This window comes from Dama dama, chromosome 14 (assembly GCF_033118175.1).
Source record: "Dama dama isolate Ldn47 chromosome 14, ASM3311817v1, whole genome shotgun sequence".
NCBI classification, from domain to species: Eukaryota; Metazoa; Chordata; class Mammalia; order Artiodactyla; family Cervidae; genus Dama; species Dama dama.
This window is the reverse complement of record NC_083694.1, coordinates 38,578,239-38,595,612: the sequence shown is the minus strand read 5'-3', so window position 1 is coordinate 38,595,612 and position 17,374 is coordinate 38,578,239. Positions and strand designations below refer to the sequence as shown.

The 17,374-nt window shown below is 40.2% G+C and overlaps 1 protein-coding gene across 9 annotated transcripts in view; it reads left to right on the top strand.

Moving 5' to 3' along the window:
- Positions 1-17,374, top strand: part of VPS13D (vacuolar protein sorting 13 homolog D) — a 265,619-nt gene that overhangs the window by 106,664 nt on the left and 141,581 nt on the right. For all 9 annotated transcript variants that reach the window (XR_009695793.1, XR_009695794.1, XR_009695795.1 and 6 more), the window contains 7 exons: positions 1,507-1,657; positions 1,744-1,954; positions 5,576-5,823; positions 7,524-7,715; positions 8,023-8,149; positions 9,870-10,012; positions 14,760-14,890. Coding sequence is in view for 6 of the 9 variants with exons in the window: in XM_061160354.1 (XP_061016337.1) it covers positions 1,507-1,657; positions 1,744-1,954; positions 5,576-5,823; positions 7,524-7,715; positions 8,023-8,149; positions 9,870-10,012; positions 14,760-14,890 (1,203 nt within the window). In the remaining 3 variants the exon portion in view is untranslated. The remainder of the gene's footprint in view (positions 1-1,506; positions 1,658-1,743; positions 1,955-5,575; positions 5,824-7,523; positions 7,716-8,022; positions 8,150-9,869; positions 10,013-14,759; positions 14,891-17,374) is intronic.

Genomic DNA, 17,374 nt, shown 5'->3' with positions numbered 1-17,374 from the left:
TGCCATATCTCAACATGAATCAGCCATAGGTGTGTGTATGTTGTCTCCCTCTTGAACCTCCCTCCCAGCTCGCATCCCATCCCACCCCTCTGGGTCATCACAGACCCCACGTTGACTCCCTGTGTTATATAGCTCCTTCCCACTAGCTATGTATTTTATACATGGTAATGTATATGTTTCAATGCTACTCCCTCAACTTGTCCCACCCTCTCCTGCCCTCGCTGTGTCATTAAGTCTGTTCTCTATGTCTGAGTCTCTATTCCTGCCCTGCAAATAGGTTCATCATCTTAGGTTCTAGATTCCATAATATGTGTTAATATACAATATTTGTTTTTCTTTTTTTGACTTACCTTACTCTGTATAACAGACTCTAGGTTCATCCACCTCACTAAAACTGACTCAAATGCAATCCTTTTTATGGCTGAGTAATATTGCATTATGTATATGTACTCCAGCTTCTTTATCCATCCCTTTGTCAACTGACACCAGGTTGCTTCCATGTCCTGGCTATTGTAAATAGTGCTGCAGTGAACATGGGGGTACATTTGTCTCTACTCTTCCTTTGCATTAGAACTTCCTGGAAGCTTTGGTTTAAAACATGGATCTTTTCCTTTGGTTGTTTATTAGGTTGGCTTTCACATACTGTTTGTTTTAATGAAAAAATTGGGAGTATGGAAAGCTTAGATGTCATGTCATTTGTTTCTCCAATAAAAAAAAAGCAGTGTCAATATATTCTGCGTACTCAGAGTAATAGTTTTAAAAACCTTCTATTTTACCTAATGTGAAATTTTATACTTTAAAAAGAAAAAAACAAAACCCTAAATTCTTGGCACATGGTAGCAGCACAAAGTATGTGTTAAATGTGTGCATGGACACGTGAACACAAATAGGAAACAGTGGCTGCACCTAAGACCAGAAATAAATCAGTTTCCTCTAGTATCTTGGATGGCATCATTGACTCAATGGACATTGAGCAAATCCCGGGTTTTAGTGAAGGACAGGGAGGCCTGGCATGCTGCAGTCCATGGGGTCTCAAAGATTTGGACATGACTGAGTGAGTGAACAACTAGTATCTTGAGTTTGATGAGCCTTGGTGTCCTGTTAAAAAAAAGAGTAATTATTGAGCAGAACTTAGACAATTATCATTGTGAAGTTTTTTTTTTTTAAGTTCTTTGAAATCCAAATTTTGGCTTTTTATAGGCATGTCAACAAACAGTGTATGGGCATATTGAGTAAATTTCATCACATTTAGGAAAAAAAGTTATTCTTCCTATGAAAGGCATGCCAGAACAAACAACTCTTCAGAATTGGCTGTTATAATAGTGGGTATTAAAGGATATTCACTCCTATTAAAGCAGAGTGGTTTTAGAGCTTAATGACTCATTTCACTGAAGATATATAGTCATAGTAAGATGCTTTATGTAGGCCTTCTGACCAGTATTATTATACTTTGCATGATTTTCAAAAGCCACACTTTTTTTTTTACTATTTCTCTCTTTTCCATAGTTCTCTTCACTCCCACCCGTCCGGGTCGTCTTTGCAGTGACCATGGAAGGTAGTGCTCGGAAGGTGATCACGGTCCGATCAGCCCTCATTGTGAAGAACAGGCTTGAGACGCCGATGGAACTGAGATTGGACAGCCCGTCAGCTCCAGACAGTGAGTTCTGACACTGCCTGCGGTGCCCTGAGGTGGACTCTGGGGTGGGAGACATGTCTCAGTGCTGACACGTGTTTCTGTGGCAGAGCCTGTGGTCCTTCCTGCCATCATGCCAGGAGACTCTTTTGCTGTGCCTTTACACCTTACTTCTTGGCGACTGCAGGCCCGGCCCAAAGGACTGGGCGTGTTTTTCTGTAAAGCTCCTATTCACTGGACCAATGTAGTGAAGACTGCTGAAGTTAGTAGCAGCAAACGAGAATGCCACTCCATGGACACGGAGAAAAGCCGGTTCTTCAGGTAAGCATGGCGCGGCAGTGCCATGTAGATTTTGCCATTTTTTCCCCTTTATGCTTTCTCTGAGGACCCTTAGTGACTCAGTTGTGCTTGTTGTAAACCCTAAAGTTCTTACTGCTTAAGTGTTAAAGTTCATAAGAATTCAAGAGTTAACCCTGGGCAGGAGAGTGGCTGTTACTTACCACCTAATATTCATTGGAGAAACAACCACAAACCCAGTATTCACACATGTGCGATTAGAAAGTGGTCTGTCTGCATCAGCTTAAAGAGAAGACATGGAAAGGGACTTCCCTTGTGGTCCAGTGGTTAAGAGTCCGACTTGCAATGCAGGGGATGCAGGTTTGATCCCTGGTCCAGGAACTAAGATCCCACGTGCCACAGAGCAACTAAGCCCGAGTGTCCCAACTAAGACCTGATGTAGATAATAGATAAATAAGTGTATGTGTATATATATATGTGTGTGTGTATATATTTTATATATATATGTATTTATTTTAAAAAGAGAAAATATCTGGAGAGGGAAGAAAAAAGAATGACAAGTTCTCATTCCTAGATTGGGGAGGAAAATCCTAGAGGTGGGAATTTTTCAAATAACAGATTTCAAAGGAATTTGGGTAGAGGTGCACCTAATACTGACTTTTCTTGGGAACTTTGACAAAATTATTATGTAGATTCCTCATTTCCTCTTCTGAAGAGTACAAGTAATGTGTTACTAGATTCAATGTTAGAAAAAATACTGGATTGCTATTGTGAGATCTTTCTAAACTTTAAACTTGTTTAAATGAGAGATGATCAGCTTTAGTTTCCTTTGTAGCAAAGACAGGCATTTACTTAGTTTAAGAAGATGATAAAGGAGAACAAGAAGAATATGAAGAATGCCAGTATACCCTTTATCAGGGCTTCCCTGATAGCTCAGACGGTAAAGCGTCTGCCTACAATGCGGGAGACCAGGGTTCGATCCCTGGGTCGGGAAGATCCCCTGGAGAAGGAAATGGCAACCCACTCCAGTATTCTTGCCTGGAAAATCCCATGGACTGAGTATCCTGGTAGGCTACAGTCCATGGGGTCACAAAGAGTCGGACACGACTGAGCGACTTCACTTTCACTTTCATACCCTTTATCCAGATTTGCCAGTTGTTAACAGACTACTTCTCTTTCGGTGATTTACAAAACAAACAAAAAAACACAATAAAGATATAAATGGTTTTGAACAGTGCTGTTAGGCAGCTTGTCACAATTGGCATTTATGAAACACTTTCACCATCAATTCCAATTGCATTTTTATTTCAAGTATCTGTGGACATTCATCAGAAGAGACCATCTCCTGGGCCATAAAACGAAGATCAACAGATATTAAAGAATTGAAACCCCTCACAATGTATTTCATTATTATGATAGTTATTACATTAGACATCAGTGACAATAACGTGCTTACAAAACCCCAAATATTTGCAAATTAAGCAATACATTTCTAAATAACCTGTGGGCTCAAAAGACATCACAAAGAAAATAATATTTTAAAATGAATACTAATGAAAACCAGTCATATTAAAATATGGGGGATGCAGCAAAGGCAGTCCTAAAGGGAAATGTGTAGCTTTTAATGCTCACATGAGGAAGTCAGGAAGACGTAAAATCACTGTTCTAAACTTCTTCCTTAATGTAGAAGAGCAAACTAAACACAGAGAAATAGGAAAATAAAAGTATGAAAATCAACAAAATAGAAAATAAACAATAAGAAAAATCAACAGTGTCAAAATTGGCTTTTTGAAAAGATTCACAAGCTTGATAAACCTCTAGTAAGACCAATCATGTTTCGAGGCAAGAAAACAAAATTGCCAGTATAAGGAGTAGAGAAAAAGGAGAACTGCTCTAGACCCTACAGATATTAAAAGATTTGTTATAAACAATTTTATTTAAATAAATTCCACACTGGAAGGATAAATTTCTTGAAAGATACAGATCACCAAAACTAACACAAAGAAGAAATAGGAAACTCAAAGAACCTAGTATCTATTAAAGAAATTTAATTTATAATACAAAGGACTTCACACAAAAAAACGTTTAGGACCATAAAACTTCAGTAGTGAATTCTACAGACATTTAGGGAAGAAATACAAGCTCTTTGCAGACTCTTTCAGAAAGTATGGGAGGAGGAAATAGTTTTGACTCATTTTATGAGGCCAGCATTCCTGATACCAAAAGTGATATAGTTATCAAAAAAAGAAAAAAAACTGCAAACTAGTATTCCACCATGAAGAGACGCAAAAATTCTTAACAGAATACTCCCTAATAGAATCCAGGGAGTAAAGTTTATCCCAGTAATATAATAAGCTTAACATAAAAAAATTGATAATTTTTTTTTTAAAACGTATATGTGTTAATTGCTCAGTCATGTCCGACTCTGTGATCTTGTGGACTATATAGCTCACCAGGCTCCTCTGTCCCTCGGATTCTCTAGGCAAGAATACTGGAGTGGGTTGCCATTCCCTTCTCTATGGGATCTTCCCCACCCAGGGATTGAACCCAGGTCTTTTGCATTACAGGCAGATTCTTTACCATCTGAGCCATCAGGGAAGCCCTTTAAAAAGCATGAGACTTAATAATTTTATCAAGACTTCAGAATTCCAGATCAACCTATAGAAATCAATTATACACTTACATTTTAGCCATGAACAAATGGAAAATATGATTTTAAGAAACACCATTTATAGTAGCACCAAAAATTTTAATTATTTAGAAATCAGTCTAGGGAATGATATACCAGTCTTTTACCCTAAGAATTACAAAGCTTTGCTGAGGGATAGTAAAGAATCTGCCTGTCAGTGCAGAAGATGTGGGTTTGATCCCTGGGTCAGCAAGATCCCTTGGAGAAGGAAATGGCAACCCAGTCCAGTATTCTTGCCTGAAAAATTCCATGGATAGGGGAGCCTGGTAGGCCTCAGTCCATGGGGTTGCAGAAGAGTTGGACACGATTTAGTGACTAAACAACAACAAAGTTAATGAAAACCTATTAACTAAGTGGAAAAACAATCAGGTTCATGAATTGGATTGTTAAGATTTCCATTCTCATTAAATTGATTGGGAGATACAACCCAGTTGGTTATCAATAGAATGAGTTTTTTTTAAAATGGCATATGAACCAAATACGGATACATATAACAACTTGGCTGAATCTTGTTAAAACTTAATGTAATAAAAACAAACCCAGACACAAAGAGTAAATACATCCTGTATCATTCCATTTATGCTATTCAGGAACAAACACAGCTAACTTATAATGATGACTATCAGAAACTGGTTGCTTGAATAATGGGGGAGGATATTGATTAGAAAGGGATATGAGGGATCTTGCTGGGATGAGAGAAATGCTCTGTAATTGATTTTGGGTGGGCCTATAGGGGTGTGTGTAATTGTCAGAATTCATCAAACTGAACATGTAAAATCCATACGTTTTACTGTGATTTGATTATGCCTTAGTAAATGTGTTTGGATTGAAAATTGCAAATATCTTACCAAATTATTGAACCATTCGAATGTTATCCTGTCTCAGACTCATCTAAGGAGAAAAAATTCAAGGTCTTCATTCAGGCTGATGATTTTTACACCATTTTGTCATCACAGGTTTTGTGTGGCCATAAAGAAGGAGAATTACCCAGATTACATGCCGTCCAACATATTTTCTGACAGTGCAAAACAGATTTTCAGACAGCCGGGGCATACCATATACCTCCTGCCGACAGTGGTCATCTGCAACTTGCTACCTTGTGAACTTGATTTTTATGTTAAAGGAATGCCCATTAATGGGACACTGAAACCTGGCAAGGAGGCGGCTCTCCACACAGCTGATACCTCCCAGAACATTGAACTGGGTAAGGGCTTCGTCAAATAAGTATTTGTAATTATTCTGTGAAAGTGTCAGTGGGTATCTTATGACTGTTTGGCATACATTTTGGAGAAATCGTAGCACATATAATACTGCGGTACGTTGGCTCGGGACTTCCCTGGTGGTCCAGTGGTGAAGACTTCACGTTCCAATGCAGCGGGTGTGAGTTTGATCCCTGGTTGAAGAGTTAAGATCCCATGTGCTTCTGGGCCAAAAATCCAAAATATAAAACAGGAAAATATTGTAATAAATCCAATAAAGGCTTTAAACAATGATCCACATCAAAAGGAAAAAAATGCACCAGCTCAGAGGATTTATGCAGTTAAAAAAGCAAAACTCCTAACATAGAAAATCATTGAAACAAAAAACTGAACAAAACTAAAAGATCTCAAGGCAAGCACTCAACATAGCCTTTTTTCTTGTGTTGCTCACTTGATGTGTGACTAAGGGAAGTCATTTTGTCTCTTCAAACCATGCTTTTTACTAGCTGTAGAATGAACAAAATCATATATCTCTCCTCTTTCAGAAAAAGGGAAAACGTTTGCCAAGCACGCTCGGTATCCCAGGCAGTATGTCAAATACTTTGACACACATGTTCTCGTGTAATCCTTACAGCAGTAGTTATGAGTCCCATTTTACTGATGAAGACATTGAGGTTTGGAATAGTTAATACATCAAGTCATTTTCAGTTGTAGGGATGAAGGAAGTGAAGGTAGAGTCACTATAATATCTGTAGCTCTTGTAGCAAGAGGGTCCTTCCGGATATGGGACAGAATGAATGTTTCTTTAAGGCTGCTGTAGACATGTTGAAATAATAAGGACGTAGATATTTACCTGTTTTACAGTTTTGTAAGTGATTTCATTCTGTCATCTCATTTGATCTTCACAACAATGGATGTCTCAGGCAGAGAGACAGCTGTGACCCCCTTTTTACTGATGAGGAACCTGAAACTCATTGAACTTCAGCAGCGTGTCCCGCAGGGAAAAGCTTACATTTTTGAATACGTAAATCCTTGAGCTTAATCTCGAAAAGAAAAAATACTGCAACCCTACTTGTCTGTTTTTTAAAAAAATGGGTCTTGCTCTGATATTTAAATGTTTGTTCAACAAATATTGACTGAGCCCCTGTATAGAATAGAAATGCCCTCTCACCCTCCATCACTATGTGCTCTTTGAGCACTCCTTGTCTTCACTCTCATTGTTTACAGGGAGCATCACTTTTAAAAGAAGCTCTTGAAGTAGATACTGTTCTTATCTCCTGTTGGCAGATGGACACAGTGAAGTTAAATAGCTTGTCCCATGTCACACAGCTGTGAGGACAGACTGGGAATTTGAAGCCAGGCAGTGAGGCTGCAGAAAACCTTAACTCTTACCCTATACTTGGCGTTTATTAAGTTTCAGACACCCAGCTGAGGGCCTGTATAGTAAACTCTTGAATAACCAGAGCTGTGACTGATAACTTTCATTCTTCTAATTATTACATGGTTCAGACTCCCTAGTGTGACTTCTAGACCATATTTATTCTCACCCCAGCTAAAGGGAGATGGCCATTGTAATAAGGTTTCTGCCAGTTGAATACTGTAGTTACTGACTTTTCCAAGAGGAATCAAATTTAGTTTGGCTATGGGCTATTTTGACAAACTATAAAATGAAACTCATAAACACAGTAGTTTTATCTTTCTTTAGGGGTGTCCCTGGAGAATTTTCCACTCTGCAAAGAATTGCTCATTCCACCCGGAACCCAAAACTATATGGTAAGAATGAGGCTCTATGACACCAACCGGCGGCAGCTGAACCTTACCATCCGGATTGTGTGTCGAGCAGAAGGATCTTTGAAGATCTTCATTTCGGCTCCGTATTGGTTGATTAACAAAACCGGTATGTACAGAGGCTGCTCCAGTCGGCCTTTGGAGTCGGTCATGGGAATTCAGATTTATTTGCTCCACGCACTAAATGGAGCCAATGCAAACAGATTACCTCAACAGTGTAAGCTGCTGAACCTTTCCCACTCCATAGAAGTGCTTTAATCATGGTCAAGACTGGCCTTTTGGACAACGACTGAGTCCACTGAATAAATTCAGTCATCACTTTTTCCCCCTTGATGATTTTTTTTCCTTTTATTATTTGCATCTGTCTTGGATACACTGGGTGGGATTGATATAAACATTTCCCCTCCTTCCTAAAGGGCTACCACTGATCTTCAGACAGGACAATGCGAAGATGGATGCTGCAGGCCAGTTCGAAGAACACGAGCTGGCCCGGAGCCTGAGCCCTCTCTTATTCTGCTACGCTGACAAAGAGCAGCCAAACCTGTGAGTACAGTTATTTATGGGAAGGGGAAATAGGCTCCCAGGGAAGGGAAAAATTAGCAAAGGCTATAGTATATCCGTGTAAGTAGAAATAGACTGAAGATAACCATCCTGACTTGGCAGGGGGACAGCACCATGACTTAATGGGATTTTTTTCGGATCTAATTTCTGTGTTATTTGATATGGAAAATAAACCATTTGGTTTTGGTGTATAATGAAAGCCAGTTTTATTTTCTGTGTATTGAAGTGGTTCTATTCATAACTCTGCTGATGGTGAGAGACCCACATGCTCTCTTTTCTGCGCGGTTTCTCTCCCCTGGAAGCGCTCAGCGCAAGCAGAGGAGCTGGCTGCAGAGGGAAGACAGGTTAGCCCATGGGTAGAGAGCCTGCACCCCATTAATCCAATCAGGCCATCTTGTATTAGATTCTGAAATCCAGCTCTTTCTGTTGAAATAAAGTGTGCCATTTCAAGATCTCAAAGCTTTCATTACCTGTTTAAACACAGGGAAAAGCAACAATAGTGAGGATTAGCGGACATGTCCTTCTTAATGTATGGTAGGGCATTAAGGAAATGACAACCCACTCCAATATTCTTGCCTGGGAAATCCCATGGAGGAGCCTGGTGGGCTACAGTCCAGTGGGTCACAAAGAGTCAGACACGGCTGAGTGACTAAGCACAGGGCATTAATTCACTTTATTTTTTCTTGGATTTGACATTCTGCTTTTTACAGTGGTCTTCTGATGTTTAGCCTTAATCCAAAAATATGTAGGTGAAATTGATACTGCTAAAATGTCATACCCCATTATCTATAGAAGGATGCTACAAACTTAGAGGAGGGCCACTCCAGTGGATACAGATGCATCTGTCTACCTAGAGGTTGGGCTGGAGTCAGGAGAGGACTGACCAGGGTGCTGGCCAGTAGGAGACAGAAAACAGCCGCTTGACATGGTCAGTAGGCCCAGTTTCACTGTTTCCCTGAATGGATTTTGACAGTTTGAGATCCAGGACTTGAAATTCAAAACACAGTTTATTTTGTCCGTCAAATTCACGGTTTCCAAAGCCTTTCCACGTAGATGATCTCATTTGATTCTCCCAACATTTCAGTGGACTAGGCAGCATGGCAAAGTTTTTAAGATGAGGAAACTAAGGCCGAGGGAGAGCTAGTTATCTGCCCAAAGTTACATTGCTTGTTAGTGGCCAATCTGGAACACACATCTGGGAATTATGTTTCCAGGATCCATGACAGGATGCTGGCCAACTGCATATGGTGCCTTGCCATTATATTAGCACCAGGCCCTTGAATGAATGTACCATTAGCTGCATCTTCTGTACATACTTTTCTCATATGTTCAGGGTATTTCATGAACCCTTGAAACACCAGAGTCAGGAAAGTATCAGTTTGCTTTGAATCTTTGTTTTTCAGATATTGTAGCATTTTCCTCATGCCTTATGCTCACAGAATTGATGTTTTCCCCTAAAATGTCTAGTTGTGGAGGTCAGTACATGTCACACATTGTTAAACTGTGACTACCTCTCAGATTGAGTTTTGACCACTGATTAATTGCCTTGCTGTGTTTGGGAATAACATGAGAATGAGGAAGAGTCACTGTTAGAGTTCTAATTTTGGCCGACAGCCACAGCAAGGCTTCCTGATTAGAACAGGTAGAAAAGACTTTCTTACGGATGAATGTCTATATACGTCTTTGCTTTTCTGCCCCACAGCTGCACGATGAGAATCGGAAGGGGGATTCACCCTGAAGGCATGCCAGGCTGGTGTCAGGGCTTCTCCCTGGATGGTGGTAGTGGCGTCCGAGCTCTCAGAGTCATCCAGCAAGGAAACCGCCCAGGGCTGATCTATAACATTGGTGGGTTACATTTGGGGGAGGGGGAGAATCTAAACCATGGGCCGACGATTTCAGGCTTGGAGGGATAAGCTGGCCCTACACTTTGGTCTGTCGGCAAGTGCTGGTTTTCTTATTTGCCATTGGGTCAGGTATCCATTCTCTGAATGCTAGATTGATATCATCACAGACCTATTCTTCTAGGGATCCAAGGAGCCACCTACACACTGCCCTTTTGAGGTCTGAGGCTGTTTAGTTTCAGATTCACCTGTGTCAGGAAAGTGTCAGTTTGGCTTGAATCCTTATTTTTCTTGGAAATAATAGGAACACTTAGAATGCTTTTCATCCTCCAAGCATTTCCCACGCGTTCATTGAAACCTGCAAACCCTAAGAGGGTAAGAAGCATTGTTCTCCTTGAAACTGAAGCCGAGGGGTTAAGTGACTTGTCTAGATATAAAGGGGAAGTCTGGGTTGGAATTAGGAATATGACTGAGGTGTCCACATTTGAGGCAAAAAATATAAAATGCACTTGGTGGTTATGGTAATTAGAAATCCCTAAGCTAGCTTAGCAGAGAAAGCAATGGCACCTCACTCCAGTACTCTTGCCTGGAAAATCCCATGGACAGAGGAGCCTGGTAGGCTGCAGTCCATGGGGTCGCTAAGAGTTGGACACAACTGAGTGACTTCACTTTCACTTTTCACTTTAAAGCACTGGAGAAGGAAATGGCAACCCACTCCAGTGTTCTTGCCTGGAGAATCCCAGGGACGGGGAAGCCTGGTGGGCTGCCGTATTTGGGGTTGCACAGAGTCGGACATGACTGAAGCGACGTAGCATCAGCAGCAAGCTAGCTTCCCACGTGACTCAGTGGTAAAGAATCTGTCTGCAATGCAGGAGACTCAGGTTTGATCCCTGAGTTGGGAAGATCCCCTGGAGAAGGAAATGGCAACCCACTCCAGTATTCTTCCCTGGGAAATCTCATGGACAGAGGAGCTTGGCGGGCAATAGTCCATGCGGTCATAAAGAGTTGGACATGACTGAGCACACACAACTAGTCTAGATTGGTGCTTTTAACACTTTCCATGCACAAGCTTGCTCAGCTTCTAGAGGTGGGGAAGCTTCTAGAGCACCAAGGGAAGATGTGCCTATGCCTATGTACCTCAAAAGATGTCACAAAAGATTAAGACAAACTTGATTTAATTATGTCTCAGATTTGAAGTGTTAGCAGTGTATCCTTCCTTTCCTATATAACTTCTGGGCTCTCAAAGCATTGTTTACTCTTAAATATAGGGAAACCATTGAACTCTCTGTGGTAATGGAAATGTTCCATCTTGTACTGTCCAATGTGGAGGCGCTAGCCACACATGGCTGCTGAGCACTTGAGAGTACATTACTGAGAAATGTGAGTGTGACAAAGAAACTGAATTTTTTATTGTGTTTTTTTATTTTGGTGAGTATGAGTGGTCATGTATGACTAGTGGCTCCTGTTTTGGACAGTGCTGATGTAGAGAGTCATGTTACAGAAGGAAAAATTGAGATGGTATTACTTAGCTGTTTACTTTGACTCCCATGGAGTCAGTGCTTTGTTTAAGTGTTGGAGGGTTTATTAGTGAAAGACTCTCTTCCAAGTATAGTTTGCTTTTTTGTTTTTTTTTTAAAACATGAATTTGCGTGCATTCTCCCTTGACATGGAAGCTGTCTCCTTTAAAGCTGACGTGAAGACTTTTAATAGAAGAGATAAACTTTTTTCTGATCCTCCAGCTGAGGATCACAATTCTCATGTTTGTTCGCTCCATCCCTTTAGGAAAAGTCCACTTCATGCTGGGTTTGGCTTTCTGCTGGGGTGTCTGGTCCTTGATAGAGTTTCCAAAGCAAGCCCCTGCAGGTTGGCCAGAAGCCACAGTTGGGACAAATTGGAGGAAACACGGTGGTGCCTGCGCCTTTTGAAGCAGCTGGCGCTAAGGAACCACACAGAACCCTGGCAGAGAGGCAGACTGAGCTCTCCAGTGGAAATATGCAGGGAGTGTACACACAAACTTAGATGCTGCGTGCATTCATGAGAACAGGTCACTTATGTGTTTAGGGACCAGACTGTGTTTCACATTTCGTTGTTAACACTAAAGAAAGGAAGAGAGAGTTTGAGCTAAGACGAGATTTTATGTGAGATCTTGGCATGTATTAAGAGAATTTGTGGAATCTGTTATATGACTATTTTTGAAGAATTGGATAGATAACTAGCTTCCTATCAGGAAAGTTGAAAGCACAGACACAAGTGGAAAAGCCATGTAGTGCCTGACCAGGTAACCTTAACATGTACCTCCAATAAGGATGATTTTGTATATTTTGATCTTATCAGCTATTCATTTGTTAAGGGTTTTCCAGGGCAATCTGAGATAAAAGGGAAACAAATTTTTTTTTTTTTTTGGTTGAGTCTTGATGCTATAGACTCTTTCTGTGATATCAAATATACCTTTTATTTTTTTGTCCCCCAAATATACCTTTTATAGGTATATTAGTTGAGATCAGGCATCTGGTCCCATCACTTCATGGCAAATAGATGGGGAAACAATGGAAACAGTGGCTGACTTTATTTTTTTTGGCTCCAAAATCACTGCAGATGGTGACTGCAGCCATGAAATTAAAAGACGCTTACTCCTTGGAAGGAAAGTTATGACCAACCTAGACAGCATATTAAAAAGTGGAGACATTATTTTGCCAACAAAGGTCCGTCTAGTCAAGGCTGTGGTTTTTCCAGTGGTCATGTATGGATGTGGGAGTTGGATTATAAAGAAAGCTGAGCGCAGAAGAATTGATGCTTTTGAACTGTGATGTTGGAGAAGACTCTTGAGAGTCCCTTGGACTGCAAGGAGATCCAACCAGTCCATCCTAAAGGAGATCAGTCCTGGGTGTTCATTGGAAGGACTGATGCTGAAGCTGAAACTCCAGTACTTTGGCCACCTGATGCGAACGGCTGACTCACTGGAAAAGACCCTAATGCTGGGAAAGATTGAGGGCAGGAGAAGAAGGGGACGACAGAGGATGAGATGGTTGGATGGCATCACTGACTCAATGGACATGAGTTTGGGTAAACTCTGGGAGTTGGTGATGAACAGGGAGGCCTGGCGTGTTGCGATTCATGGGGTCGCAAAGTCGGACACGACTGACAGACTAAACTGAACTGAACTATTATATGATAAGGTTGATTTCTGATAATTAATGCTTTTCTGTATGTCATAGAAAAGTGATGAGAGTTTATCTCCCTATCCCAGTATTACTGAATGTTTCTTAGATACAGAGTTTTAGTGTTGAAAGTATGTTAGTCATTCAGTCATGTCTGATTCTTTGTGACCCCATGCACCATTGCCTGCCAAACTCCTCTGTCCATGGAATTCTCCAGGCAATAATACTGTAGTGGGTAGCCGTTCCCTTCTCCACAGGATCTTCCGGACTATTCCAGTATTACTGAGCATTTCTTAGATACAGAGTTTCAGTGAGTGATTTTGTGATTTGCTCAGTTTTTCAGCTATTTTGAGATTTACATTAAAGAAACACTAGTACAAGTGAATTAGGGAGTTAACAGATCAGAGTATTTATAATTGAAAGTATGTTGGGACATCCAGGACATCTAGTTGTCATATCCTAAGGTCACTTCTCTTTTTATGATCTCTTGATACTTGACTTTAGTAGGGTCCTTTGTGTCTGTCTCTGAGGCAGGCTCCCTGGGTTTAATCCAGCTACGCCACCTACTGGCTGTGTCACCTAAGGACAAGTCACTTATCTTTCCCCGCCTTAGTTTCCTCATCTGCAAAAATGAAGGAATGAAAATATCTAACTCACAAGGTTGTTATAAGAATTAAATGTTGAGCCTTTGGTAGAGGGTGTAATGTGTACTAAGAGTTCAATAAATATTATTATTTTTATTATTTTTTACCATAAATATTATCATTGTATAACCAGAGTTCAACCCAATGCCTTGAATATAGTTACTTTATTCATTGTCTGAATGAAGGAGTGAACTCGTCCATTGAATTTCAGATTTTTAAAAGTTATTATCAGTTTTTGAGATAATATGGTATTATTTCATTTTTCTTTCTTTCTTTGGAACTTGGTGTTTTGAGATTTCCTTTTGATTGACTATGACTTTCTTTCCTTGGTACGTTTTTTGTTTATCTTTTTTCCCCACAGTACCTATTAGGTGCTGAAAACATTTATTTTATGAAGGAATAAATTCAGTAGTATTGAGCATTATGTTTGAGCTGGATTTTTGGGCTGACAGAAAATACTAAAAGAGTCAGTTGAGTTTAGGGCAGTTGCAGAATGCAGTTAAGTAATACGCAGATTCTCCTCTATGTTGTAAAAGGGGCATGTTCTCTAGGAGGAAATTTTGTGTCCCGTATGTAAGGAGAAATGTGTCACATAAGCTGTCTTAGTAGTCAGCTTCATAAATGGAAACCAAGCTAAACACCTGTTTGTTTTAGTCACTGTTACAATTGTACACACTTTATGAAGAAGCTGGGAATTATGGGGATACTGATGTTGCCAAGGAGACTTTTTAAGGTCTAAATGGCAATAAAGAATGGGAAAGTACCTTCAAAGAATTACTTTGAAGGTAGTTGCTGTTTTCATTCTATTCTTAGGAGATGTCATAGCCTCTATGGATGCTACAATCATTATCTCAGAGAAACTAAGTAATTGTGAAGGCTATTTAATTTTTTCAGACCATAATTTTTTTCCTTCTGATTAATTCATGGAACTGGTTCTTGTTATTCATAGGTATTGATGTCAAGAAAGGCCGAGGCCGATATATTGACACCTGTATGGTCATCTTTGCTCCCCGTTACCTGTTGGATAATAAGTCATCCCACAAGCTTGCATTTGCACAGAGGGAATTTGCCAGGGGACAGGTAAGCAGCTTGCTTTTAAAGAATGACTAGTGCTTATTTAATAGCACAGTGAATTTTAATGTCATTTTAATTTGAATGTCACATTTAATTTTTTTGACTTATCTCCCCGTCAACAGTAAGTTTGTTGATTTGAGTAAACGACAGAATGATCTCTGTTCGCTTCCAAGGGAAACCATTCAATATCACGGTAATCCAAGTCTATGCCCCGACCAGTAATGCTGAAGAAGCTGAAGTTGAACGGTTCTCTGAAGACCTACAAGACCTTTTAGAATTAACACCCAAAAAAGGTATCCTTTTCGTTATAGGGGACTGGAATGCAAAAGTAGGAAGTCAAGAAACACCTGGAGTAATAGACAAATTTGGCCTTGGAATAAAGAATGAATCAGGGCAAAGGCACATAGAGTTTTGCCAAGAGCATGCACTGATCATAGCAAACACCCTCTTCCAACAACACAAGAGAAGACTTTACACATGGGCATCACCAGATGGTCAACACCGAAATCAAATTGATTATATTCTTTGCAGCCAAAGATGAAGAAGCTCTATACAGTCAGTAAAAACAAGACCAGGAGCTGACTGTGGCTCAGATCATGAACTCCTTATTGCCAAATTCAGACTTAAATTGAAGAAAGTAGGGAAAACCAATAGACCATTTACATATGACCTAAATCAAATCCCTTACTATTATACAGTTGAAGTGGAAAATAGATTTAAGGGACTAGATCTGATAGAGTGCCTGATAGAACTATGGATGGAGGTTCATGACATTGTACAGGAGACAGGGATCAAGACCATCCCCAAGAAAAAGAAATGCAAAAAGGCAAAATAGTTGTCTGAGGAGGCCTTACAAATAGCTGTGAAAAGACAAAAAGCAAAAAGCAAAGCAGAAAAGGAAAGATATACCCATTTGAATGCAGAGTTCCAGAGAATAGCAAGGAGAGATAAGAAAGCCTTCCTCAGTGATCAGTGCGAAGAAACAGAAGAAAACAATAGAATGGGAAAGACTAGAGATCTCTTCAAGAAAATTAGAGATACCAAGGGAACATTGCATACAAAGATGGGCTCAATAAAGGACAGAAATGGTATGGACCTAACAGAAGCAGAAGATATTAAGAAGAGGTGGCAAGAATACACAGAAGAACTATACAAAATAGATCTCCATGACCCAGATGATCACAATGGTATGATCACTCACCTAGAGCCAGACATCCTGGAATGTGAAGTCAAGTGGGCCTTAGGAAGCATCACTATGAACAAAGCTAGTGGAAGTGATGGAATTCCAGTTGAGCTATTTCAAATCCAAAAGATGATGCTGTGAAAGTGCTGCACTCAATATGCCAGCAAATTTGGAAAACTCAGCAGTGGCCACAGGACTGGAAAAGGTCAGTTTTCATTCCAATCCCAAAGAAAGGCAATCCCAAAGAATGCTCAAACTACCGCACAATTGCATTCATCTCACACGCTAGTAAAGCAATGCTCAAAATTCTCCAAGCCAGGCTTCAGCAATACGTGAACTGTGAACTTCCAGATGTTCAAGCTGGATTTAGAAAAGGCAGAGGAATCAGAGATCAAATTGCCAACATCCGCTGGATCATCAAAAAAGCAAGAGAGTTCCAGATAAACATCTATTTTTGCTTTACTGACTATGCCAAAGCCTTTGACTGGGTGGACCACAATAAACTATGGAAAATTCTGAAAGAGATGAGAATACCAGACCACCTGACCTGCCTCTTGAGTAACCTATATGCAGGTCAGAAAGCAACAGTTAGAACTGGACATGGAACAACAGACTGTTTCCAAATAGGAAAAGGAGTATGTCAAGGCTGTATATTGTCACCCTGCTTATTTAACTTATATGCAGAATACATCATGAGAAATGCTGGGCTAGATGAAGCACAAGCTGGAATCAAGATTGCTGGCAGAAATATCAATAACCTCAGATAAGCAGATGACATCACCCTTATGGCAGAAAGTGAAGAAAACTAAAGAGCCTCTTGATGAAAGTGAAAGAGAAGAGTGGAAAAGTTGGCTTGAGGCTCAACATTCAGGAAACTAAGATCATGGCATCTGGTCCCATCACTTCATGGATGGGGAAACAGTGTCAGACTTTATTTTTCTGGGCTCCAAAATCACTGCAGATGGTGACTGCAGCCATGAAATTAAAAGACACTTACTCCTTGGAAGGAAAGTTATGACCAACGTAGACAGCATATTAAAAAGCAGAGACATTACTTGCTAACAAAGGTCCATCTAGTCAAAGCTATGGTTTTTCCCATAGTCATGTATGGATGTGAGAGTTGGACTGTAAAGAAAGCTGAGCGTCAAAGAATTGATGCTTTTGAACTGTGGTATTGAAGACTTTTGAAAGTCCCTTGGACTGCAAGGAGATCCAACCAGTCCATCCTAAAGGAGATTAGTCCTGAGTGTTCATTGGAAGGACTGATATTGAAGTTGAAACTCCAATACTTTGGCTGCCTGATGCAA